At 41.0% G+C, this 19,754-nt stretch overlaps 1 protein-coding gene and 1 long non-coding RNA gene across 3 annotated transcripts in view; both read left to right on the forward strand.

Moving 5' to 3' along the window:
• Nucleotides 1–10,876, forward strand: part of LOC103381096 (utrophin-like) — an 11,191-nt gene extending 315 nt beyond the window's left edge. Inside the window, exons 2-7 of the mRNA XM_008313304.3 lie at nucleotides 2,057–2,218; nucleotides 3,827–4,064; nucleotides 7,176–7,245; nucleotides 7,357–7,440; nucleotides 8,608–8,633; nucleotides 9,412–10,876. Of these exons, the coding sequence (XP_008311526.3) occupies nucleotides 2,057–2,218; nucleotides 3,827–4,064; nucleotides 7,176–7,245; nucleotides 7,357–7,440; nucleotides 8,608–8,633; nucleotides 9,412–9,420 (589 nt within the window). The 3' untranslated portion in view covers nucleotides 9,421–10,876. The remainder of the gene's footprint in view (nucleotides 1–2,056; nucleotides 2,219–3,826; nucleotides 4,065–7,175; nucleotides 7,246–7,356; nucleotides 7,441–8,607; nucleotides 8,634–9,411) is intronic.
• Nucleotides 10,877–16,031: 5,155 nt separating this feature from the next.
• LOC103381088 (uncharacterized) overlaps nucleotides 16,032–19,754 on the forward strand; it is a 32,774-nt gene continuing 29,051 nt past the window's right edge. For both annotated transcript variants that reach the window (XR_003050113.1, XR_521747.3), the window contains exon 1: nucleotides 16,032–16,098. This is a non-coding gene — a long non-coding RNA (uncharacterized LOC103381088). The remainder of the gene's footprint in view (nucleotides 16,099–19,754) is intronic.

Below are 19,754 nucleotides of genomic sequence, written 5' to 3' on the forward strand. Positions count from 1 at the left end.
TTGTCATCTAGTCCTGCATTACTCCCTGTTTTGTTTTTCATTAAGTCTCCCTCTAAAGGAAAGAAGGTTGTGAACACAGTCTTTCATTAAATCATTAGTCGATGAAATGAGCGCTGGTATCAGCATGCACAGAAGGATTCTTCTCCTCATCCACTGCTGCAGGAGCTCGAGCTTCATTTTCTCTCCTCTCTCTGTTGCTGATCTTTATCTGTCTCTTCCACCACTCCCTCCATTCCAGGCTTGTTGATTGGTGAAGCAGCTCATCCCTGTTTTCACCTTCCTGCCGTCCTCCGGGGCTTCTGCTGCTTATCCTGCCCCGGCTTCCTTTGGCCGAGAACCTTCTCTAATTGGTCACTGACCGCCCAGGACCGGGTCTCATGACCACAGCGGGCGGCACTGCCACCTATTTACTCCTTTCCCCACAGAGACAGATTCTTTCTTCATTATCCGTGTCTGGGCAGAGGTGGAGTGAGCCTCGGCCTTCTGTCGGTGCCAGCTTTCTTCATGTCACTCATCAGTAACCCTGCCATGTTTCAGCACAGCTGCTCATTACACAGAAATGGAACCACATACTGTACATCTGTCCATACATGCTGGAATACTGACAGAAGAAGAGGGGATATATATATATATATATATATATTTGTTTTTGTTACATTTTGAAAAGCTGAAGTAAAAAAGACGATTTTGAGGGAATTGTAGAAGAGGGAAAAAGAGAAACTTCTTAGAGGAATTGTGGAAGAGGGAAAAAGAGAAACTTCTTAGATAAATTCAAGAATGTCGAGTTCTGTTCTGTTAGATGAAAAGTGCAGAAATGTTCAGAACATCACGGCCAGTGTTTGACAAAAGATTCTTTCATGTCTCCTTTATCACCGCTGTTAGACAGAAACACATGGAGAATATAGTCATTCATTTAAACTGTCCTCTCTCCTCAGTCACTGCTAACCAAATACCATAATCACTTGTAGTATTTGTATTTCCAACCTCCAGTGTTTTGCAGGGGGCAGTAATGTCCCTCTGAACATTTTAGAGTACCATGAGTATTTCACGGTCTCACCACAGTACCATTCCACAGACATCTCACTTTGTCTCCCCGCCCTTAGCAGCGTATTCAATTAACTTGGCCATTATTACCAAGCATTAACGCCCAAGGTTGTGTTCCGGCTGAGATAAGAGGTTATGAGTGAACTTCATTGCAGTGTGTGAGTGTGTGAATGTGCAGCGCTGCTTTAAAAAAATAAAGACAAGTCCTGGTTAGTTTTCTTTTTTTATTGCTGCTGTTTATCTAATGTGATGTTAGTGGTTTTACTCTATGGCCCTAACTCAGAGAAAACCATTCTACTACTGTAGAGCATTAACTGACCAGCCTGATGCTAATGCTATTGTTATTGCTCTGCTGTTGCTATTGCTAATGCTAACAGAATAAGGGGTTGGTTTGTTCCATGACCACTAATACCTACAGAAGCACGTTGGCATGAAACACATTTAAACTGATCTGAGCCCAGATAAACACCAATATTTAATTGTACAATTTCACAGCCCAACTTCAGTCCAAGTTGTCAAAAAGTAGTGAGTTTTTTTTTTTTTTTTGTCATTTAAAAATTTTTGTCATTTAAATCACAGCCTGCCGTCGTACTTGATGTCAGTTTTTATTCTTCCCGAGATTTTGTTGAGCAGTAAAGGCGACAGCTGTGGCCTGTTCACTGTTCAGTACCTGAAGAAATGGACAGACACATTAACACAGAATACATACTGTAACAGCAGCCTCCATCCATGTCCTCCCATCAGTCTGCCAGAACCTGTCTTCTCCTCCTCTCCATCCTGCTCCTCACAGGACTCCCCTCCTGTCCAGTTATCAAACAGCAGCGTGTGATGTGTCAGTGTTCCACTAGGAGTTGTATTGAGCTGACCAAACTTACAGTCTCTGGTGCCCGGACCGCTGCAGTGGCATCACTTTAGCTGCGTCCCTTAGAGCTGGCAGCACAGAGACAAAGTTATCTGTTATGGTGCTTGGTCGTCACTTCACACGTCACATAACTAACTTTTATTTCCACAGGGATGACGAGCACACTCTGATCCTGCAGTACTGTCAGACACTGGGAGGGGAGGGCTCCCCCTGCAGTCAGCCCCAGAGCCCTGCGCAGATCCTGCAGGCTGTGGAGAAGGAGGAGCGAGGGGAGCTGGAACGGATCATCGCTCGGCTGGAAGAGGAGCAGAGGTGGGATATTCACTTAAGTTTAAAATGTTTCCCATACCAGAAAAGGTTTGGATCTTTTTCAGTTAAATACTTTCTTGAACCAGCGTTAATTCCAGCAGCTTTCCCCTGGCATCATTTAAATGTAAGTGTTTGTTGTCACAGTCCACTGTGGTGCCCAGTACATAAACACACACTCAGTCACTTCCCCCAAACCTCCCACGTGTCTCACCCGCCGCTTCTCCTCTCAGTTTGATTAGTAAATGGAGACACACAGAGACAGATGCTCGGTGAGTGTCACGGCTGGGTTGATTTTTGCGCTGATTATCCAGCAGGAGCGCTACAGGAGAGCTGGGAGGGGAGAGGAGAACTTTACTGCCAGGCTCATAAATGCCAACTTAAGTGAAGAACTGCAGCTTACGGTGCTGCACTGGGGGAGAGAAAGGGGTGAGGAAAGAAATAGGTGGGAGATTTAGAAAAGAGGGTTTTATGTGTGTGTGTTTGTGTGTGTGTGTCAATCCATTTCAAATGGGATTTACTGAAGTCAGAGGAAGTGCATGCGTGAGGTTTTCCTTTTCACTCCGACTCCCCACTGTTAGGATTTGAGGCAGAAGCTTTTGCGTCCTCCGTGTGTGAGAGAGAGTCCTTCAGGAATCACCATCGGTAGGATTTACTGTAAACCTCCCCCTCTTTGTTCTCCACCAAATCTGATTATTTGGAAAAACACGTGTACATTTTCACCTGGAAAAATCCCAGCTCTGCCCTTTAAATGGAACAGAACCACTCTTTTCAGTTTTGTGACTGGTTTGGGGATTAGTTGAAGTCACTAATGAGGACGCCGCCTCAAAGGTACTCTGATACCTGGTACTCTGTAGCAGCTGCAGTATGTACCCACCAACCACTGCTTTTGTTTACTCCTTCAGTTCAGTGGCTAATTGCCCTCATGGGTAGTTTAGTTAGTTTAGTTAAGTAACATGATGGGTAGCTCATTAAACTGAAGACGGGCTGCATTAGTGCTAGAAGAAGTTCTTATTCTGAATGAGCTAATGAGCTAATCTTCAGATTAATGACGCGGTCGACCAATGAAAAGCGGACACCTGACCAGGTGACTTTTTCTTTGACACTCATTTACACTGTTGTGTCTGAGTGTATCTTTACAATTTTTAGTTTTACAGCTCCATTGGTGTAAAAGCTCTGCTCACTTTCTGTTCATTAACTATGCAGAAAAGTTGCTCTATATCTTTTAATATGATTTTAATTGACTTAAGCTTTTTTTTATTCCTATTTGATTAAAAGAGTTTTCTGTTTCCTGCGTCTCGTCCTCACTGTGGTCTGCGTTGAGCTCAGACTCTCTTAGCCACCAGTTCTTTTCCAGTTCATTTCATCTTGACTGAAATCCAATCCAGAGAAGTAACAGTGACAGTGCGAGTTCACAGGTTAAAAAATCTCAGCCAATAGTTGTACTGGTTTGTAAAGCTGCTCTGGTGATTACCCTGGTCGTCAGTGTTACCTTGGTGATAACATAGTACCAACGTCGTTCTGCACATTGACAAAGATGGCTAACACTGTAACATGTGTCCTCCGCTGCTGTCGAACACAGATTTATGATGTTTTCCCATCTTTATTTCCCAGGACGCTGCAGAAGGAATATGAGCAGCTGAAGGAGCAGCACGGCCAGCGCGCAGCCCCTGCTGGAGGCACCTGGGAGTCGGAGAGCCCCTCTGCTCATCCTGATGAGGCCGAACTACTAGCCGAGGCCAAATTGCTGCGACAACACAAGGGTCGACTGGAGGCCCGCATGCACATCCTGGAGGAACACAACAAACAGCTGGAATCTCAGCTTCATCGCCTGCGACAGCTTCTGCACCAGGTGACAAACTGTAACACTTTGGCTGATTTGTTGGACAGTTCTCTCCTGAGAGCAGACGGACTGTGGCTGAGATGAGCAGCAGATAGATGTGCACCGACTCATGCGCTGTCAAAACACACTTTCTGTGAAAAGAGCTCTGCGCTTGTTACCGGCTGTGGTGGATTTCTCCCTGACAACTGCAAAGTGTTGGTTGAACTAACGTCAAATTACAGCAGTGATGGGAAAAAACAAAGTCAATACCTTGAAACCTCCAGTGGCCAATTCACAAGGACATGATATAAAGGCTGGTTATCAGCTTTTGTCACCTTTGAAAGGATGACTTCATAAGAAAAATGTAGGAAGTAGCAGCTGAGAGCACAAAGTTTTAGCAAAAAGATATTAGTACCACACTACTCTACAAAGGCCAGGAAACTAGTAAAGTGCTGTGAAAATGACCTTGACCTCCGTGCACAAGATATTTCTCCTGGACTTTTTTTCCATTTTATCAAGATGGTGTGAATCATTGGTTCCCAAAGTTTTGTTCCTCTGTAGTTTAAAAGCTAGTTTCCTGAATGTGTCGGTGTGAAGAGGGGTCTTTGAAATAGTCACATCGACAACAAGAGGTGGGAACCACTGATGAAGATGTTGCCAAGACTTGACAGTGTTAATTGCTACCTGGTTTTCACAAAGATTAGCATTAGCAGGTGACTAGCGTTGACCAAACCGTAGGTGTGTCCTGTTACACTCTGAATAGAGCGACCATCCACAACATCACTTCTGCAACTTCTCCAGGCTAACGCGGCCCACATTCAAACTTTTTGGGGATCTACTGTTTATTTTTGGCACATGTTTCATTCTCTGTGGGTTCATTACACTCATCACCGAAGATAAGTAAGGCAGGAAAGTAGAAAAAGTCAGGCGCAGCAGCTGTTGCAGTCTCACCTGTAAGAAACATTGAACAAAGTCATTAAAATCTCACCCTGCTGCAGAAAAAACTGGATAAAATTGAAAAAAAAAGTGAGATTCATCCTCCCTCAGAGCCGTAAGAACGACAATCAAAGCTCCAGTTCACTCACACCCACTGCTATATTCATATATTCATAAGGCTAATCCATCAGTGCTTTTTTCTTATCTTTTGGTTCTAAAACCTGCTCATCAGCACCGGATTAGAGCCAAATCACAGCATTAGCATTTCCTCCTGGAGTCAGGCATCAATCCCCGGCCCCTCCATCGATGTCTCACTCACAAATGTTTATGCACGGCCTAATCGCTCTCTAAGGTTGGGTTGTTTGTGCAAGTGAGGAATTCGCAGCCCTGAAGCCAAACAGACTGCGATTCTGACAAATCAGACTGAGCAAACGCGGCAGCAGGTATTGGCTCCGTGGTGGAAGTGGAGCTGAGAGCACGGCAATAATTCACAATAACTACGGCCCCGAGGAGGGCGGCCCGAAAGTGAGTCGGCAGATTTTTTTTAATAGATAAAGAGAAACTTTTTTTTTTATCATTCTTTGTTATATGTGTTTTTATGTCTTTATTTGATAGCTGCAAGAAGGCAGACAGGAAATGACAGGGAACGGGTGCAGGGGAATTGTCATAACAGTAAGTGTTCCGGTGCAGGAGGAGTTTGGGTTGGTTTGGATGAGAAAACAAAAAATAAAACTTTGATTTTCGTGACATTTTCTACAGGAGTTGGAACAGTTTTAAGAGAAATGTTTTTGGTTGAACAGTAGTACTGTACTGTACTACATGTATACCAATAACTACTGCATTGGTTTTTAGTAGAACTCATGACTCAGTTTCACTATTTCACAGAAAATAGAGAAACTTGTGACTGAACTTTTTCAGTGGTGACATGGACTTGGATGGATTTTTGGGACTGCACTGAGTCTAAACTTATTTTCAGATTTGAAACCTTTGTCTCTAAAACCCATGTGTGCTTCACTGACATGACTTGACGTGACTTGAACTTGTCTTACTAAAACCTGAAATAATGGGGAACTCTTAATGAACTCGGACTCGGACCTAGACCTGCACACTCTTTGCAACAGTAACAAAATGAAATCTTTACAAGTAAAAAAAAAATCTCTCTACTCTCAGCAGAAGTCAGGCTTTGACATTTAAATCCTCTGGGATCTGACAAAACGTCAGCATGTCTTTCCATCAAGACCGAACTCCTGAACATTTTTACTGAGAAAAAAACAAAAAAACACCTTTGCCTCAGCTATTCTAGGACAAGCCTCCAGACACTGGCAGGTCGCCGGGGACTTTTTCACCATGTTAGCCTTTGCTATTGCCTCAAGCACCAGGGGATAGAGTAAAGGAAGAATACGGCTGATGGAAAGAGAGGGCGGGGGCAACATTGATTTGTTATTGTGCAGTTGAAAAGCTAAAGGGTAGAGAGGGAATGAGGGCTGATGCTGTAAATGTCAAACCTCAATTACTGCTGTGTGTCACCGTAACTGTTAGCAGTATTTGGATTAAAAAAACAAAAACATTTTTTGTCTTATTATTTATAGCATTAAATATAAATAGAATTCATATTTTTCCTGCTTTTGATAATGTTGCAGGAAAGATATTAACCATGTGAATCCTGAGCTGAGATGTTTCATTAACATTACAACATAATCAAAATTTGTCACATAGTTTTTTTTAATGACATGTTTAACATATCATGGATATATTTTTGTGCATTTATACAACACTAATCCACCAGGGGCCAGAATACATGACTCAGATCATGTTGTGGCACTTGGCCCAGAGGCAATGTCTCTGTTATTGGTGTGGAACCAACGACAGGGTTCACCTCCTGGGCAAGATCGAATCCCAGTTAGGGCGGTTTTGTACCTTCCAGTGGACTCACCACCCACAGGAAGGTTCGGGGGGGTTGGTACGGTGCAGTGTGATTTGGGTTGTGGTCATGGAGACTGCTGCCCTCGTGAAGCCCCTGGTAACGGATAAGCGGATGAAAATGGATGAATGAATGGAATTGATAAGGTGTTGATAAGCTGTACCTCTCAGAATCCTGTGGAGTAAATATAATTGTGTTGTGTTAAAGATGCTACATGGAGTGAATAGTTTTTTAAAAAACTGTTTTTTTTTTCTCTCTCTCTCTCTCTCTCTTGTCCCTCTCAGCCGGACGTGGACTCCAGGGTAAACGGAGTTTCTTCGCCCTCTGTGCACGATCGAGTCCCTGACAACTCAGGTGAGATACTTTGAACACAAACACTTTCACTGCAATTGATTTAATGTATGAAGGTCTGTAATCAGTGACTGTTGGCTGAGGGAACATTTAACATTTAACATCTGTGTTCAGATGAGCTGCTGGACTCCCACAACAGCAGCTCTGACCTGGCTGATGTAATGGAGCAGATTAACAACTCCTTCCCTGCATGCAGTCGTAAGTTTCCTCCTCCTCCTCCTCCTTCTTCACTCCTCCTCTGTGTCTTCCCCGTCGTCCCCAGGGCAGATTTGTGTCTCGCCACAAGGTCACTTGTCGGCCATTTAACGCTCCATAACTCAACTCTCACGGGGAAGTTTCACAGGAGGCTCCATGAGAAGATTTGATAAGAAGAGAAGAGTGAAGTTTGTTCCTTGAACGTTGAAAAGACACGTTCAACACAAACAACAAAACAAACAAAAATGTTTTACTGTAAAGTCATAATAAGAAACGAAACAAAAGTTAAGAACTTGGTAAGAAAAACCAGTGGTTCCAACAAACTAATAAATAAAATAATGAAACTTAAACTGAATGAAAGATATGTACTTATTTATATTATTTAACAAAGTCATTGATTTCTAATTTAATTTAAAAGCCGAAATGTGCGAAAAACGATGAAAAATCAAGAAACATACTTCACTTTTCCCATGATAATTACGTACATCATGTGATGTTTGTTTTTACGCTTCACTTCCTCTTCTTGTTTTTTCTTGTTTTCATCCTTTTTCCTCCATCCTTTAACTCCATGCTGTCAATCACCATTGTTTACAGACAGAGCGAGTCTGTGTCTTAATGTGTTTGTGGGTGTGAACAAATCATGTCATGTATAAGTAATGGCCTTTGGAAGCATCTGTGCAGTCATCTGTAGCCATGAATCCTGAAGGTTCAGTGGTGATGAAGACTTTTCTGCATCTGCACGGGGTTTTTTTTACCTATAAAAATAATATAAATGCTCAGAACTCAGAAATCATAGCAGAAAAATAACCAAGTAAGTAAATAAAATCCCGAAAAATTACACGACTTCAAATCTTTAAATTCCATTTCTATGTTTTTACACTTGAAGCTCCTGTGAGGGCTTCGGTGCTTTAGTTAAAAATCCATTCTAATCTGGTAGCTGCTCCAGCGAGGGTTATTAGCATTCGGTTATTACACAGCTCCCAGGCACCTCCTTCCTCTCCTCGTCCTCGTCCTCCTCGTCGTCCTCAGCTGAGCTGCAGGAGGAGAGTGTCGGAGTAAAAACAGCAGCAGAGACCCCGCAGGCAGATCATTTAATGTAGACTTATAAAAACAGAAATGAATTGTGGGGAGTTCAAATATTAAACCCTGTTATTGTCTTTTTGTCTGCAGCCTCCGGCCTCTCCTCCAGACCACAGGTACGACACGGCTCCACGACCATCGAAACACTCCTACAACACAATTACATTATTCAGATGGTTTTTTTATTTAATGTTTTCTATGGGGGTTTTTTTCTGCTAATTTTCACTTATTTTTTATTTAATGGTTTCTATGGGGTTTTTTTCTGCTAATTTTCACTTTCATAACAATTATTCTGTACTTTCCATCTTCCAGTAATTTAGACTTTAGACACTTTAGCCTTAGCAAAAACTACATTTCTTAGAGGACGTCTGTGTTTTGTATGCTACACATCCCTCCTCCTCTTCCTCCTCTTCCTCCTCTTCCTCCTGCCTCCGTTCCTGCTCCTCCTTCACTTCTTTTTTCCTCCACACCAGCTCCTAATGGACTGTAACAGACTTGAGGGACTGACGCCCATTAACCAGCTTTCAAACCTGATTACTTTCTACCAACTGCAGACGTTTCCAGACAAATATGTCAACATCACCTGTGTGTGACTGAAGACGCACCGTCTTCATGTCTTCCACACTAGTCAAACGTGGACACAGTGGATAGATGAGGACTTTGACACCTCACCAAGTCACTTTTTTTAAATTGACCAATATTTTGTTTTTACTTTGTTTTATTTCAAAAAACTGAATTTATAATAAACAGTTTGAGTGACATTTTTTGCAGGGAAGCAAGAGAGACTGTTGTCAATTGAAACACAGCTTTACTGGGCTGAAACTTGAATTTTATTCTCCAAGATTTGCCAAACACGTCTCTCATGTCGTGATCTGTCGTCTTTCTTCTTTTCAGGTGATGTGAGGACCAAATGGAATGACGTTTGTCTGTGTTTGCACCAGAGTATGCATGAGTGTGTGTATGTGTGTGAGTCACGAGTGTGGGAGGAGGTGAGATCGTTCCCCAAACAAACAAACAAACAAACAAACGACACCCCGACCCGTCCCAAAGATGCACAGGACCGGGCCACTGAACTCCTTTGACCGCCGTCGTGTCGTGTACTATGCAAAATTGTACATTTTTTCTGAACTGTAGATTGTACTTGGACTTGGTTTCAGCATTTGCCAGTGACTTGTTTGGATATTCGCAGTCAATGTCACAGTGGGTGAGGGAGCGGGGGGACAGAAGTTGGGGGGCTTTGTATTGTAAAACATGTTTGTGTGTTTTCTAAGGGCGGTTGGGGATTGGGGTTCTCGTTTTCCTTACGATCTACTTTCAGTGGGAGTCAAACGGTTACAGATTTCTTTTCTTCTCATCCCTCTGCTTTGAAACCAGTGATCCAGTCGTCAGAGTAAAATGGCAGCGACCAGCTGTTCGATTCCATGTTTGGGGGCACACACAGTTCCAGGCGTTAAGATTAGTCAGTGATTGAAATGATGATTTTGTGTCTTTTTTTGGTTATAAATCCATCTTGTAGCATGCTTGATTCAAAGTTGTCCATTAATTATTTGTGTTGAAATTCGATCATTTAAGGATGATCCCTCCTGTGCCTATACGATTTGTCTGCTCCAGGTGCAGAAAGACGAGACAAGAGTTTGTGGAATAAAGTGAGACTTGTGTATAAAGAGAAAAAGAAAGTTTAGAAAATATAGATTTAAATGCTAAAGAAGCGGTTCTGTGTCTGGGTTTTTAAGGGCCCTGCCATCACTATGTAGAATAGTCATGTTTTTAAAGCTCTACGTTGAGAAATCAGAGGAAAGCCACAATTGCCTTGCTACCTCAGACTCATGGACACAGTTTTGGTTTTGTGCTACGTGAACTTGTTCAACGCCGTCGTGACCGTTCACAGAAGGCGGAACAACCCGGATTAACATTCTGAGCTCCAGCTTTACTGTATTTGTGTACACTGCAACAAGGAGATACCAAGTAGAAGAACAAAAAATAATAATAATAGTTGTCGTTACTGTATCACAGAGGGGTCTGTGGCCTGCTGACGCCAGCTTTTAATGGCGAGTTCTACTTCTGTCGTTGGTTGTTCCACTGGCCTTTAGCACTGGTCTCTCACCACAGTGTGTTTTTGTGCTCTGCGCTCTGTCCTGTAAAACTTGTGAGAGTCAACAACACTACTATAATCTCCTCCAGTTGTAGACCGGTGATGCCGTGGGTGATAGATGTAATGATTACAATCACTTTGTACCGTACAGTACCGTCATGGCAGAACTGTGTCGTTTCTCCTGAGGTGTGTAAAATAGGTCCAACCACACTACATATAATATGGCTATGTTTGTTTTATTCTGAATAAAAAATTTTATAACAAGTACAAGGGTGCCTTCGAGGTGTCATTTGTTCTGGAGCCAGGTAAAAAAGATGGCTGTGCTGACCTCTGCTGACCTCTACATACATGTCCTGACCCCTGATATTTAAGGATGCTAAGATAAAAGGTTACTAACACACTTTTTTTCCAGTCTTTCCTGAACTTTTCTTTCCATATTTTACCTGCTATGTCCATTAGCATTGTTAGCCTAGCTTCAGTCTGGATTCATTCACCAGCAGCTTCTACTGACTGTATGTGGTGCACGGCCAAGTGCCTCAGCTTGTTCAATGCAAAGCAGTTCATAAAGGAGAAGCCAACACACACAAAAATAGATCAGCTCATTAATATTCATGATAGAATTCGACTGCATCACAGAGGAGGAGTCTGAGTTGGTTCAACTTCAAACGCTACTGTACGATATGTTAGTGGCGATGCTAACCTGTCTTTGTCCTCCTGAACTGCTTAACCTTTTGAATATTATGAGGACAGTGGAATTATCTGACAGTCTAAATAGAGTTCAAAGGTCAAGTTGAGCTGCAGAGCAGCGGATCTCAAAGGTTCTTGCTGACACTAGACTCTGACCCTTAGGGAACACTAATCAACAGCCTGCGTCCAGACCGAATCAGACAGCAAGACTAATGACCGACTGCCTATAACCATTAATGGTCATGTAGTCATTACACACAGAATTGATGAGGACTGGCTGCTGAGACACTTTTACTCAGGCCAGAAAAGTGAGTTTTTATCTGAGGGTGCAGGGAACGTGTCAGTGTGACCTTAACTCAGAAACGGCACAGAAACTTTCAGATCTTAAATTCCATCGCACAGATTGCCTCAGGAACTGGACTGGTGGAGTTGAGATGTTTTTACCACCTCGTGTACGTTCCTCTGATGAGAAAACTTTTGATATAGAGAAGCAGCCTTTGATGTTCTTCAGCCTCTTTACCTTTGGTCTTACATCTGAAAGTAGCATCTAAAGCTACAGATGAGTGTGAAGCCTCTGCTTTTTATTTTTTAAGTTTCATTTTAAGTTTTTATTTCAGCTGTCCAGATTTATGAGATCCACTCAATTGTCCTGTTGTGCCTTCACTGGCCACTAAGGCTCACATTAAACCCCTAGTGGCCAGTGATGGTTGCTGTGTTTCCTCTTCTAAGAAATACTTGCTTTCAAAGAACATCATTTCAAAAGTAATTACAAGGGCTGTCAAACACCAGTTTCTTTCTGTGATTTTTCATGATTGATGACAATCAATTGAGCTAAATTAACTTTTGTAATCTCACGATTTATTTGGGACTAATCCAAAAATTGAAATTATAAATAGGCTTGGTGACAGTGTACGGTAATAACAATTTTAAAATTATCATACTTGGAAAAAGTATCAAAATGCATTTTACATTTATTATAAAAGGCTTATAAGCCTAGTAATTCTTTTTAAAATAATTCTTTTTTTTTTGGTCATATAAGACCTGGCCTGGTGCCACACTGGGCCCCAGGTCAGGACTTTAGACACACTTGATTTATACAGTAGGTCAGCACGACTGCTGTCAGCAGGCAGTGATGCTGTTTCACTGTGTGACTATTCATCATTTTCACATTTAAATATGAACCACACTGCATGTCTGAGCTTGCTTTGAACTAATAGATGTTTTATTTGATTGAATAAATTACATTGTGTTTACTCATTTTCATCAAAGCTGCGGCAGCCTCTAAACTAATTAATCTGAGTTTGTATAAAATAAAATGAAGCATTTGGAGGAGACCAGCGCATGTCCTTCATCTCCAAACATCAAACAACATAATACAATACAATACAAAGTGACGACTGTCCTTTGAGTTTTAGGGAACGTTACAACAATTCAAACAGCAGCCAAAGACCAAAGGGCCATTTATTCACTTTTGATTTTTGTATGAACTTGTTTTATTCTAACATGTGACCTCATCACCACTGTTGTGGCTTTAAAAAGTTACTGGAAAAGATGTAGTTGTTGTGAATTAAATGGTCAGAATAAGCCTAATTTTTTTTTCGAATTCACATCCTGGCTTCCCTCTATATTTCTGAGCGTCCTCAGTCACCAGCTTTTCTCTTAGCTTTTAAGTAGAGACGATGGCCGTTCCTCCAGGCTTGGCTCCATGGTTTTAGCTTCGAATCACTTTTTTTTCCTGAATGGGTGAGCGGAGATGGTGAGGCTCTGCGTATCTTTCCCCTCTCTTTCCATTTTTTTATTCATGCAGCAACACTTTCGTGCCGATCTCTTCGACAGCTGTCCCCTTTGATCAGACGCTTGGCAGGAATCGGCAGAGCCGCTGCCGCCGAAGGTAGTGGTGACTTGGCGGTTAGCATCTCCTGGCTCTAAACAGGGATAGGGAACAGATGTTGGTGATGGAGCCAGAGGCAGCAGGACACTGTGGGACAATTGTGGAAAATGGGCTGTGGGTTGGACCCCAGTGGGATGGAGGCAGGAGAGTGGTAGCCAAGAGGAGAGGAGCTGAAACAGATCAGAGGAAATGCCAGTTTTTTTTTTTCCATTAGACTTATGATAAATCTCTGAGATGCTGACATAGAATTAATTGATGCAAATGCTCCAGTTTAACCCAATCTGGGGTCAATCTTAGGTCTTTATGAACTGCCTGGCTCTAACGGCTCCCCTGCAGCTGCTTTGTGCTTGAGATGATTGTCCACAAGTGCACTTTAGACCTCAGGAATGTGCTGAGTACGAACGGTGAGTTAGCATGTGGACCGTATTACCCCTCTCTCTCTCTGACAATTAATTTTAAGTAGCTGTTTGCACTAGATCATCTCCTGGCAGAGCATCAACCTGGGAGTTTTTACTTTGGGCCTTTGCTCCATAAACCTATTTAGTCTTGTGAGCGTTTAAGGAAAACCTGTGGACGATATATATCAAAAATACACTTCTTACATCAACTTAATGTTGTGTTTAGTGGGGCACAGAGCACCACTACTTTAATATACACTATATTTTACTGTACTACACTGCAGTAATATTGAGTAATCTCTCTTTTTGACATTAGTGCACATTTTGAACCCTTCAGTGCATTCAGAAAGTAAGCACCTGCAAAAAGAAAGCTTTAATGATCATAAAATACTCACTGCTCAGTATTTACTAGGACTGTCATCATTTTCCAAGACACCATGAAGGTTTTTTTTTTCAATTTTGTTTCTATAACCACTGATGTTTATAACATCCCGAAAGAAAAACATCAAACACGTCACTTGATGTCCCCAGGGATTAATTATTGCTACATTTTAGTCTCCAGTCTGTCAAATTAAATTAATCTGAGGAGGCGGATTGTGGCTCTACATCATTGGCTCCTTCCTTTTGTAAATAAAACTATTGTCAAGCTCCCACACGTTGACACATTCGCAGATTCAACTTCAAAGCACTTCAAACACTAAACTAAATTTAAACATTTAATTGCTACGTATTCTAATCGATTAAACAGATTAAATAAAATGACAATTTATTGCTTTTTCTCACTTTGACACAATAAAGAAAAAAACTAAAATTTTAATGTATTCATTTCTCTGCACCCTTCCTGCATTAGCCCTGAACCCTCTACGTGGGCCTGCCCCGCATTTTGGTAGCCACTGGTCTACATGTCCGTCAGTTAATTTATTAAGAATCAAACGGCCTGTCACTACGAACTCCCTGCTGCGAAGGTTAATTCAATTCTTGAAACATAATAAAGCCCCTCTGCTGTTATTAACTGTAAGGTTTTAAAAGACTGCTGGTTCAGATAATAATAAAAAAAAATCTGTCTATACCAGAGATTGACCTTCATACACCTTGATATTTCGGACCGCGTGAGAATTCGACTCATAATTTGAAGAGGTTAAGCTTGTTAAAGGATGACTAAATGTCGCAGTCTAACCCAGCTGACAGTATTGGCCCAAGGCCTTTAGAAAATTATGGGAATTATCAGAAAATTGTTATTCACCGACTGTCCACATTTGACCTGAGAGAATTTGAGTGGATATACAATAAATCTCTAAATCATAGTCCACAGAGCTTTTTGTGTCCTAGTGAGGAAAAATCAGGGCTGCAACTGTCTGTGGGTTTCATCAACCTTTTTGTGTTTTTTATCATGACTGGCAACCGAGGTTGAGCTACTAGAGTGGACAACATCAATTCTACAGCCTGTGAAAAATCACTGCCACAAACCTAAGGTTAAAAAGTGAACTTGTAGTTCACTCCTCGTGACTGTGACAGTGACACTAATTCAAATGCCGTCCTATCGATTGTCCACACTTGTAAATACACTGTATGGCCTCACTCATGATGCCTGGTCAGGGCCGAGGTGTAATGAAGTAAGACCAAATGAAATAGGTCTGTCTGAAATGGGAGCAGAGGGAAGCACGCAGACAATTATTCAGTATCTTCTGTGTTTCATTATAGTACGGACCATTAGCCTCTGACAGGTCATTGCTATTCCTCCTCTCTGTATTTAGAGTTGTATGGCCCTGATGCCAGTTTGAACCAGTCTGGTCACTTGTAAACACAGCGGACAAGGTTCCTATGAAGTTTCAGGGGGACATTTTATTGACTGTTTGGAAGTGGCTGTTCCCTCACACTGTGTTGAAGAAAACTGCTGAATACTAATCACATCTCCCTGGAATGTCTGACTTAAAATCTTCTTTATGTCACTTTGCAATAAAAAAAACATAATAACAAAGGGGTTTTTTGCCCTAACCTGGCAACCCAAAGGCTACGGTGACCGTGGTGACGTCAGTTGTTTTGATATTAGCATTGTGCAAATGAAGATGAGAAAGGTAAGCAGATGTCAGTAAAGTAAGTTATAAAAAGGAAAAACGCTAGGAAAGGAAAGCCAAAAAAAAAATATATATATAATTTTTGTAAGAGAATAGAAAGAAAAACTTTTGGCGGCTCGTGTGCCGAACATGTGTAAAAGCAAACTTTAACTGAGAAGCTAACGTTCTAACAAGTTCTGCCTGTGGAGTTTGTCGTTGCAGTCACAGGTGCGTATGTGCGCCACTTATCGTCACGCATGACCCGATATATTATTTACTTAATTGTTAATTAATAACATACGACACCATTTGTTTATTTTTATTTATTGTATTTTGTTTACTCCTAAAGCGGAAGTCCTTTAAGACACGGACACGGACACGGACATGGACATCCCTTTAAGACGCGGACACGGACATGGACAAATTGGTGCTGAAAACCATCGCCTCCGCAGTGGGCAGGTAAGAATCGTTATTATTGTAGAATTAGCATATGGATTTTTTATGACTTAATTTCAATTTAGATGATTTTTCTGTCACCAATTTGTCGTTATATCCATTTGTTAAAATTTAAATAAAAAAAAAGTTAAGTGAACTTTGAACAATAGCTGTCAATGTGTTGACATGTAGGGGGTGCTATAGCATCGAGTTAATGCAATGCCAGTACAGTTTTGCCTGTGAAATATTTGTATAATTTAAACACAGAAATATTACAATTAAAAAACACAGTAATGGTGATTATATTTATTTTATAAATGTGTGGATTGTTCAGTAAATGTGTGCTGGTGATTTTCCCTAATGGACTCTTTTCATCAGAAACCTTATGTCTAACTCTGCGTGTAAATCCACAACTTTTGATAAATACATTTCAAAGTTGGCATATTCTCCTTCAGCTGTGGTTAAAGAACATTTAAAAAACCACCAATTTCAGACAAATTGAATTCTTAGAAAGTGCAACCACCGTTCCTGGACATCTTGTTAACACATCCAGTGTTTTCTTTCCTCAAAAATGTTTCACCTTCATGAAGAACCCTGTCCCTGAGGCGAGTGAATGCTCTTCACACCTGTACGTCTCACAGCCAGTGAATGATGCACTAAAGCCATTTGCTTCGATCCTGCATGTTGTGAATGAGAATCACTGAATAATTTAAAGATGGCTTTTGGTCATGTTGCTCAGATCCTAATACAACAAGTGGGGCATCCTAATGAGAGAAATAAGACGAATGTAGGAGCCTAGATGTAGGAGAAGTGGGCGACTTTGAAAGGAGTCATTGAAGAGGAAAAATGTCACCTTGAGGAACATGGCCCATATTTAAAAATTGGAGTGGAGAGGCTATTGTGAAATGACTTTTTTTACAACTCAGAGAAATGATTTTCAATCATTTTTCACCTAATGCTGGAAATGCATGTAATTTGCTGAAGCTGAAATGGGGCTGAGTTTTTGGCATGCTAATACGCTCACAGGTGTTTGGCTCATTGTCCCTCTCGTAAAATGCCCTAAACAAAAATGATTGATACCTTGGCGCCGCACAATATCTGTCATGATTATAACACAAATTACACTCGCCTTTGGCAAATCCAGCCACGCATAGCAGACAGGTTCTGGTTACGGGTTCCAAATTAGCCCAGGGATGAGTGTATCAGGTGACATCTGTCTTCTTAATGGCTCTTTGTAAAAAACCCACATTGTCAGGGTTTATTAATGTGCCGACTCTATGTGCTAACTACACTACGGCTTCATCAAAAGTGCTGCAGAGATGTCTGTGGGTGAAAACAGCTGGGAAATGTAAATATTTTTAAGAGAGAAGGGATAAAAGTTTAGATAGTGGAAATGATTTGTTTCCTCATCGTAGCGTTTGATTGGCTTAATTTGACGTGATGAAGCCACAGGTATTCACCTGCATGTTAATGCCGTCTGGTGAACGGCTCGCAAATGATCAAAACACAATCTCGCAGCAGGCGGGTTTAAAGGGGGTCGTCAAAGTGAGGGAGGAAGATGGGAGGAGGAAGAGTTGAAGGGAATGGAAATCCGTCTAGTGTTGGCAACAGCAGGTAACTGCCATACCTCCCAGAAAATAAGGGGAAAGAAGCCATTAAATAATGTAATCAAAGTGTTCTTCTGCGTGTGTGACTTCTCAGCTGAGAGTGTGCTGCGTCTGTTTGTTGTTAGGCTGTTTGAGGAGTAACTTTTCCAATTGTCAGTTCTACAAAGAAGAAACCGTCAAAAAACAAACAAAAAACAACATCATAAATTGGAGAAAATGATGCAAAACCAAGCAAAAAATAAGCAAAGTAAACCTATCATAAACATAAAGATGTGCGATAAAGACATATTAAGTATTCAAAATCATGGAGGGAAGTGTGAAGTATCCTGCTGGCAGCCAGTGGAACTTACTTCCAATTCATCTTCATCAGCTCCATTGTGAATAACTGAATACTGAATGGTTTTTCATACATATTCATCACTGGTATTCCTGGCTTTGTCTTGTAGGATGTGAGTTCAGGCATAGTCGCTGATAAAAGAGAGATAAGTAATGCTTGTGATGATCTGCCAGCAAGTACAGGAGCTGTCCATCATTTCAGATTTCCATTCTACTCCTGAGTGGCATTTCCACCACCTCCTATAGTTAGTATGCTTGTTGTGTTTAACTCGTTGTCAGTTAGTCATCAATACTGGATTAAAATGACTAAAGTACTTTTTAAATTTCCTTCTTTGCTAGTGTATAGGAAATGTCTGCTTTGGAATATTTGTTACGGCCACATGGTGGAAAAGTATTTGCTGCTCTTGCCTTAACGCAAGATCACTTTGTACCCCAGGTGGTAACTAATGGTATTTCTACTGTACTGTATATGGAGTTTTCTCAGGGGCTTCCCAGATTCTGAACCACAGTAGAGGTAAATTAGACACTTGACCATAAATTAGACACTTGACCATAAATTAGACACTTGACCATATATTTATTGGACATACCAATGTCCAATAAATACAGTTATGAAAAATATGTATGAATGGATGTTGGTCTTCACAAGACAAATTTGAGTGGGTTTGTTAGCAGTAAGTCTGTTGATATGATATGAATAATATAATAGTTTAACATAATTAATTATACCAGTGTCCAATAAATACAGTTATGAAAAATATTATCATTGTTCAGTAAAACATCCACGAAAATGCCAAGAGTTTCCTAACAAACCAGTTAGGGAGCAAACCTGGAGCAGAACAGAACAGAACAGATGTAGACATGTCATCATCAGTGATGCCATTATTGTGTTGATGTGGTACCATGATCCCAAAATCTTTTTTTTTTGTCACTTGAACTAAATCTATCAGTTTCTGCTACAGTGTGAAGCGTAGGAATCAAACCTTCAGTTTCTAACTTCTGGATTTGTTTCCAGGTGTTGGAATCTAAAGCTCTGATAAAAGGATGATAGAATCAGTCAGTCTCTTGACTCTGACTCCACACTTCATTTTCTCCCTCTCCTGCATCTTTCAATTTCATTATGGGAGTATGACAAGGGTAGGTACAGAGTATGTTGGCCCACTTTTTGTCCTCCCACCTCTCCCAACAAGAAACTCTGAAACCAAACTGGTTTAGGGCTTTATCGCAGCCTAAATGAGAATTAGGGTTTTTGTTTTGTGTGTGTGTTGGAGAATCCTCAGGTGAACGGTAGCTGTTTTTGCACTGACATCAGCTAAACTGGAGTAACGCAAACTTAGTTTTCCTCTCCTCACTCTGTTTTCTGCTGACAAGGGACGAGGCAAAGTGCAAAAAGTGGGGCAAACATCTAAATATAACAAAAGCTGCTCGTTGCTCCACGATCAGCTGTGCCTCAGTGTGAATGCATCAGAAACCACAGTGTGTGTAAATGACAACATGTTTGTCAACTGTGTGTTAGAGCAATGGGGAATTATTGGATAAACAGTGTCAATCATTTGGCACATGAAAATTGAAATCTGTATATGATAGATATAGAATTGTGTATATAATTATGTATACTGTATATGTATATAATTTCTGAAATGAATTATCGCAGTTAACATCTTATTTTCTTTTAAAAAAAGACCAAAACTTTGATAAGCTAATTTCCCAATACTAGAAAGCCCCAGAAAAAAAAGA

Source organism: Cynoglossus semilaevis, chromosome 7, assembly GCF_000523025.1.
Source record: "Cynoglossus semilaevis isolate Cse_v1.0 chromosome 7, Cse_v1.0, whole genome shotgun sequence".
Classification (NCBI taxonomy): Eukaryota; Metazoa; Chordata; class Actinopteri; order Pleuronectiformes; family Cynoglossidae; genus Cynoglossus; species Cynoglossus semilaevis.